General features: G+C 46.5%; 1 protein-coding gene across 2 annotated transcripts in view; it reads left to right on the top strand.

The window, feature by feature from the left end:
* LOC125303508 (FERM domain-containing protein 5) overlaps window positions 1-8,050 on the top strand; it is a 105,834-nt gene that overhangs the window by 90,692 nt on the left and 7,092 nt on the right. For both annotated transcript variants that reach the window (XM_048257285.1, XM_048257284.1), the window contains exons 11-13: window positions 1,483-1,557; window positions 3,170-3,238; window positions 3,518-3,624. In XM_048257285.1, coding sequence (XP_048113242.1) covers window positions 1,483-1,557; window positions 3,170-3,238; window positions 3,518-3,624 — 251 coding nt within the window. The remainder of the gene's footprint in view (window positions 1-1,482; window positions 1,558-3,169; window positions 3,239-3,517; window positions 3,625-8,050) is intronic.

Genomic DNA, 8,050 nt, shown 5'->3' with positions numbered 1-8,050 from the left:
GTTACCCATTGCCATGTGAAAACACACACTTTTCCTTGCACATTCCCCTCAAACAACTGCACACACACACACACACACACACACACACACACACACACACACACACACACACACACACACACACACACACACACACACACAGGTAGTGTAGATAGAGAGATAGAAGCTTCAGAGCAGATGTATTTTTTCATTGCAGCCTTGACAGGAGCTGGAGGGAGTTAGGGATCAGATGGAGACAGTGGGTAGAGTGAGAGAAACAGAGGTAGATATAAAGAGGCAGCAGGAGGGGGGAGGAGGAGGAGAGATGAGGAGAGGGGGCAGAGAGGCAGCAGGTAGAGGACACATACTCCTGAGGATGGAGAGAGTGATGCAGCCCTCTGCTCATCATTGCCATTTTGGAGGTAGATTCATTCTGCTGCCCTGCACTCCCACACTGGGAGACTGTGGATGCACGATCATGAAAGAGTGGAAACTCAGGCCACACCTGATACACACACACACACACACACACACACATGCACACACACACACACACCTTTCGTTACATGTACTTTATCGATGCCCACTTCTCTCAGAGCGAAAGAGAAGGACAGAAATAAAAGAAAGACAGAACTAGAAAAAAGATCCTATATTCACGCAGTTTTCCCCAAGTGGAGCTAATCCTATTATGGATTCATTCATCCTCAGTGCTCTCCAGTGTATCGCTACAGTCAGTCTCAATCAATCCTTTCCCCCACCAAAAATCAAACATAAATACACAATTAAAGTATAGTTACATCTGGATTATGCTCTCCCCTGAAGACAGTTGTGGCTCTGTGTGGAGCAGTGGAAAATGCATAATTTAGAGGCCGGGTGTTTGTTTCCAGTCAGCGACGTGTTTTGGGAAGCGGACGCCGCATGCGGCCGATAAGAGGCCTGGAACAAAATGCCCCCCCGGGGACTGCTGGGTGTGTAGACAGAGAGTCAGGGCTCCCGACACACAAACACACACACACACATACACATTACACACACGCACACACACACACACACACACACACACACACGCTTGTGCACACACACACACACACACTTGCGCGTGCACACACACGCACACAGGGTCTAGGGTGGCAAATAGAAGTTTCCACCCTGTGTCTGAATTAAACATTTTTATCACAGTGCTCCTGAGTGCCAAGCTCGGCGATGGCACAAACCCTCTCGAGTGCCATCAAAGTCAAATCCCATGAAGTGACTTCACTCATTTTTTGTGACATTCTCCTTTTTTTCCCTTTTGTCTTTTATATGCAGGCTGCACCTTCTTAAAATTCAAGTCAGGATGCGAGTTAACTTTCTCTTAAAGCATGTTTATGTTTGTGCCCTTAGCGTCCTGAACAACTCTCTCTCTCTCTCTCTCTCTCTCTCTCTCTCTCTCTCTCTCTCTCTTTCTCTCTCTCTCTTCCTAAAAATATATCTCTTTTTTTCTTTTTCTTCACTCTCTAACAGGCTGGAAAAATCGAGTCAGGTGCGCACGGTGTCCAGCAGCAACCTGTTCTTCAAAGGGAGCCGCTTCCGTTACAGGTAAGAAAGACTCGTAGCAATCTTCAGAAGAGGCTGCAGACAAGCCTCTGATGCGCTGCTGGAGCTTCCCCCTCGAGGCACAGGCACTTCCTGTTCCAAGACTCTAACAGTAGTCTGCTTCACCTGGAGGCCTAGCACCTCCCCACAGCACAGCACACAACACTCTAGAACAGAATAGAACATAAAAACTAGCGCACAGATGAAATGGTGCAGCTCACCTTCACTGTTGAGCGGAACATCTGTGTCCGTTTGCAGCATTGTGGAGCTTAGCACAGCAGTGCTGGACAGCACCACACGTAATAATGCGGTCCAGTACTGCAGAGGACAGCACAGCGCATCAGAAGGGAACAGGACAGGACAGTGGAGGACAGCACAACACAGCACGCCATAGCACTAAACAAAGCAGGGGGCGATACTGAGGGAGCAGCAGAGACTGGCCAGTGACAGAGATGGATGAAGAGCAAAGACAGCACTGTATATCTTCATGAAGTCAAAGGACAGATGAAGGTGCCTGGATAAGAAACCAGAAGCATTGGGGGTGTGTGTGTGTGTCCAAACAAAAGTTATTCACTAACAGTTTTTGAGTTTGGAAATTCAGCTAAACAGCTGTTGAATTAAATAACATCCCGTACAAGATTGATTTGCAGTATACTGTAGTAGTATATTAGTAGAGTAGTGTAGATTTTTTTGTAGATAGTCATCCAAGGTTCTCAATCCTCTGTTCTCAATTTCATTATTTCTCAATGAAATGAGACAGTATTAAGCAACGGATCTATTGTTAGCTCTAAAAAGCCTCTGCCACGTGTTGGTGGGAAGAGACTGTCCAGTGGCACTTGTTCGGCAAACCAAACCACTCATAGAATAATGTCATTGAAAAGAAAAGGCATGGGTCACTCTCGTGCAGTGGTGGCGGAAGGCGCTGTTGGAAGGACACTGATTGAGCTTAAGTGAGTGGAGCACACAGTTTAATCTGATTGCAGCGCTCGTGGACTCACAGAAGTGCTGTGCAGTGCCATCTGTCTCCCAGCTGCGTCCGTACAGCTCAGCTAGAAAATCAATGGGATTTTTCTTTAAACTGGAAAATGCACTTATTTAAAAGTGAAGTAGACGGATTGATTTTGTACTTGTACAAAAAAACGGATTGATTATATGTACTTCCAACACTACTTCTTCGGACGTTTTTTTGAGAGTGGCCTCATAATCTCATGGCTTCCTAATTGCCTCATAGAGGTTAGAGATAAAACACTTTTAGGGCACTTGTAATGCAATTTTAATGTGTTGTTTGAGTTGATGAGGAGAACATTGTAGGGGAGAACATTGCCGGCTATCTGTCACAATCATATCAGAGTTTCTATTGGCTCAGAGTTAGTGCTGGTGGGAGTAATGAACACAATATGTTTGTTGTATTGGTGCAAATGATTCCCATTTGTAGATATGTATTTTGTAATGATACAGCATTTTATAATTTATAGCAAATTATTTCGCAGTTTTCCTGTCCCTGGACCCCAATTTGAGAACCGCTGTAGAGGCTACAGGGTGTGACCAGTGTGTGTGTGTGTGTGTGTGTGTGTGTGTGTGTGTGTGTGTGTGTGTGTCTGTCATGTCTCCTCAGTGGGAGAGTAGCTAAAGAGGTGATGGAGCAAAGCGCCAAAATCAAGAGGGACCCGCCAGAAATACACAGGTAAGATTACTGCTGTGACAGTGTGTCTGGAGTGCCTGTAGAACGATGTGTGTGTGTGTGTGTGTGTGTGTGTGTGTGTGTGTGTGTGTGTGTGTGTGTGTGTGTGTGTGTGTGTGTGTGTGTGTGTCTTGTAATTGGTGATGTATTGGCCGTGTGCCCCCATAGAGCAGGCCCGGTGAGTGTATGTGTGTGAGATGTCCTGTAGGTTGTGTGTGTGTGCTGTGTGTGAATGTGTGTAGTGTCCTGTAATGGTGATGTAATGGCCGTGTGTCCCTACAGAGCTGGCCTGGTGCCCAGCAGGAGCTGCCCGTCCATCACCCACGGCCCGCGCCTCAGCAGTGTACCACGCACCCGCCGGAGAGCCGTACACATATCCATCATGGAGGGTACGCACACACACACTCACTCTCTCTCACACACACACACACACACACACACACACTCTCTCACACACACACACCACACACACACACACACACACACACACACACACACACACACACACACACACACACACACACACACACACACACACACACAAACAACACACACACACACACACACTTACACTTAAACAAATACCACATACCTTCTTGCTGTGTGAAATGAAACTCAACTCAAACTTTACTCAATCAGTCTGCAGAGATGGGAAATCTGGCTTCAGAACGTACAAATCCTTCCACATATTTATTCTAACCATTTGGTTAAAAAAAACATCTGATTCCTATTAGCTAATTTCTTCAGCCAGGTAGATGAACTGTTTTGGGTGCACAGGTAAAACCAATATATGGTAAGATTTTTATTTTCTGAAACTAGATGTCAGATCTCACTAACTCACTCACAGACTTCCTCACTGGCCCACTCTCTCACTTGGTCTCTCACTTGGTCACTCACTGACTTGGCCATAGGGGTCAGCAGAGAGTAGGAAAAGTTTTTTTTTTGGTCTGAGCTTCAAGAGGCACCCCCACACACTACCAGTACATTTAAACAGGTTCAAACGCATTGGTTGAGACAGCAGAGTGGTAGAAAAGGTTTAAGAGAGAAGTGTGATATACTCTTTTCTTGTGCATGTGTGCAATGTTTAGTAGTTGAGTTTTGTAATGAGCTGGCACTGGCAGTGTTTGAATTGGCACTAGCTGGATGCCTGAATAAGGTTTTCAGGAGACAATTTGATAATGATTGGTGAAGTGGGTGCCAGAAATGAGCTGCTCTGTGCTAAAGAGACAGAAAGACTTGGATCTATCCTAGAGTCGAGACTGTTTAACGGCACCCAGGCAAAACACACACACACACACACACACACACACACACACACACACACACACACACACAGTGAGCAAGCGGTAACCTGAGACGCTGGGTTCTATCTCCACTTCTGGGAGTTGGGGACGCAGGTGTCAGTGTCAGTCAGGGAGCTCTATTTCAGTGCTCTCTCTCTCACTCCATCTTTCTCTGTCCCTTCTCTCTCTTTCTTTCTTTCTTTCTTTTTTCTTTCTCTTGCTTTATCTATCGTTCTCTTTCTTTCTATCAATCCACTCCTCCACCTAACCATCCCTCGTCCCCTGGGTATGCACCATGGTGCAGCCCTGCCTGTGACCACAACAGTATAGTACAGTAGTACAGGAAGCTGACTAGCACTGATGCCAGACATTCCATTCAGTTCTTTGAAAACTGCTACCTATCCAGTTATCACAATGGCCCACCTCTCCAAAGCATTTTTCAGTGTCAGCTGTCCGTGTGTGTGTGTGTGTGTGTGTGTGTGTGTGTGCGCCTGTGTGTGTTTGTGTGTGTGTGTTTGTGTGAGTGTGAAGAACATAGCTGGATTTGTGCTGTCAAAAGCTCAGAGAGCCATAGAGATTGAGAGGGATAGAGAGTGACAAAAATCCACGCATGTGCTGACATTGTCCCTTCCCGGAGTATTAATACCCTTCCTGAAAATAGCCAGGGCCTTCCTCTCCATGTATGTCACTACAGGGGGAGGGCAGTGGCCAGGATGGTGCAGGGGGTGTCAGGTGATCTGGGAGGGGTAGGGGGGTTAGGGACAGGGTGGGAGGGTGGGATGGGGCGGGGTGAGGTGGGGGGTTGGAGAGTTGCTAGTGTGTGCATGTCCTTTGAGCCTGTTGCTTACGACCCCCGTACTGTGTGTGGCGAGTAAACGGGTCTGCGGTGCACTACACAGCCACCAGCAGAGGACAGGGCACGGAGGGACTGTCATCCAGGCCAGGCAGAGGGCCTTCCACAAGACTTGGACGCCAAGTCTGCTACTGCAACCGCAAGCCGCAAAACGCTGTACACGATTGTCTTTTGCTTTCAACTCCTCGCTTTTGGTACGCCGTAAGCTGTAGGACAGACGCCACCATGGTGAAGTGCCTGATCCGCATCACCACGCGGGTGAACGTGCACCTGCGCATGATCAACCACTGCTACCGCGACGTGAAGGTGCGGGTGCTGAGCCTGGGCCCGCGGCTGCTGGGGAAGGCCCTGGGCGTGCTGCCCCTCTACCCGTCCCTGACCGACGGGGTGGCAGGAGGGGCGCAAGCGGCCCCGCTCCCCGGAGCCGCTCCGTCCAAGGGCCGTGGCACGCCCGTCGCTTCAGTCATGACAGTCTCACCTGCCGAAGGTAACATCATTGCGGTGTGTGTGAGTGTGTGTGTGTGTTGGAGGGGGAAGTTGGGCTGGGCAGGTTGAGATTGAGTCTGAGTGTGTGTGTGTGTGTGGAGTTAAATCACCTCTCAGATCATTAATGCCTGACGGAACGTTAAAAGGTGGCACGTCTCTAAATCTGAGCTGTGAAATCATTTCTGCCTTAATCGGCACTTGAGGAAATCGAGTGTTTTTTTACTGTTCTGCACTAGTTGTTGAAAATTAATCCTCTGTGGGATTTGTTGACATTTTACTTTAATGATGGGCTTTCTCTGGTTGTCTTTAGAAGCTTCAGGGACTGGGATTTCAGCGCAGTGCAGTCGGAGTGCTGTCTGAGATGTAGGCTTTGACTAATGTGTTATCCTTGTCATCTATCTAATGTCCATTAGATTCTGATTTCGTTTGATCTGCCATTCTCCCATTTGATCTGACATGCTTTGAAAAACATATTCACACACCTTTGTATTCTCCAAAGGAATGACACATAATTTCAACATTTGTTCTCGCGCTTGAACTTTGTGAACTTGGATTTTGTTTTCTTGGTACAGCCTCAAACAGTGCTTGTTTGAGTTTTGTTTGAACATATGATTGGACACGACAGGGCAGCAACAAACTGACTCTGTCTCTCTCACACACACACACACACACACACACACACACACACACACACACACACACACACACACACACACACACACACACACACACACACACACACACACACAGATCCTTATTCTAAAAATGCATTATCCCCTGAGTCAGCTACTGTACTCCTTCAAGGGCTGCTTTCACCGTCAGCTGTAATACTTGCCTCCTCTCTATTTTGGCTGTTTTCTTTCTCCTTTTGGTTGTGAATGAGAACCTTAAGCCCAAACATACTGCATCGTAGGGACATGAAACCCTAATCCAAGTCGGTCAGAATGAAGGGGTAATATATATGAGCAATGACACTGTCAGGAATGTTTAATGCTCAGCAGAAGATCATCTGTTTCTCTTCTGCTGCCCGGCCGTTTGGATTCCTAGAGAAAGGACACGCTGTGTTTAAAAAAAAATGGAGTGGTGGATTTATGTCTGCTTATGAGGTGGAAATTCAGCGGAAAGAGGAGATGAAAGAAATATGGCGGTGACAGCACCTGCCTGAGGAGATTTGCACTGTGCAGAGAGCGATGACTCGAAGGAGACATGCTGAAGGATACTTGCATAGTGTCAGAAAGTACTGTCAAAGAACGATGTTACTGAAAAACTGACATTGTTTAACCCAGCCTCTAAATAGATCTGTTTACAAAGATGTGATCCAACATGCAGTGGAGAAATGCATAGAAAAACTACATGTGTGAAAAATTAACAATGAAAAATGTGTCAAAAAAACACATATGAATGCAGTCATTCAGCCATTCAGCCATTCATGATGGGAAATCATTTCCCAGCCAGAGATGCGCACTATGAATCCTGCTCTCTACAGTAAGCTCAGCACTGCTCCCAGAGTAGTCTATAATAAATCACGTCATCTTAAGCAGTATGTTTAAAAGTCATTGTTTGCTGTTTTCCGGTCCACTGGCTGCGTCCATGAACCTCTGCGTTGTTAATGTTGTTAATAGCAGAGATGTTGCTCCTGCCACTCACTTCCCCATCTGTTCTTTGGAGCTTTTTTACTTGACCCTGCGATTAATTATAGCCTTCTGTAAGTAGGGTATCACCAGAGAAGCCAGCGAGTGAACTTAGTCTTAATGTTGGACAGTCACTGCGGTAGTAAATAAGTAAACCAACCTCATATGGTATGAAAACACAGGCCAGTGGGCACTGCATGTGGTCTGCTGTGTTGTGAAGAGTGATGTGCAATGTCCGATAAGCTGTGGAACAGCTGAAGATATTGTTTGTAATTGACCAATGGGGCTCTTACTCCCATAGTGCTCTGTTTCCAAAGCAGCTCTTGGTTAAACAGATTGATGTTAGAGTGTAGTCATAGAGTATAGTTAGAAACACTATGAGTTCCAGGTGTCAATTTGGCTATTGGTAACTATTCATTATGGGCTAAATCGCCATATAAACTCATCCTTAAGAAATAGCAAGCTCTACTTTTAATGGTCTGAAGGGACTGGGACTGAGAGAGAAAGAGAGAAAGTGAGAAGTGAGTCTTCAATACTTCAACAGAAGTGAGAAGTGAGTTGA

This window comes from Alosa alosa, chromosome 11 (assembly GCF_017589495.1).
Source record: "Alosa alosa isolate M-15738 ecotype Scorff River chromosome 11, AALO_Geno_1.1, whole genome shotgun sequence".
Lineage (NCBI taxonomy): Eukaryota > Metazoa > Chordata > Actinopteri > Clupeiformes > Clupeidae > Alosa > Alosa alosa.
Note: the sequence above shows the minus strand (reverse complement) of the source record. Positions and strands in the feature narration are given on the sequence as shown.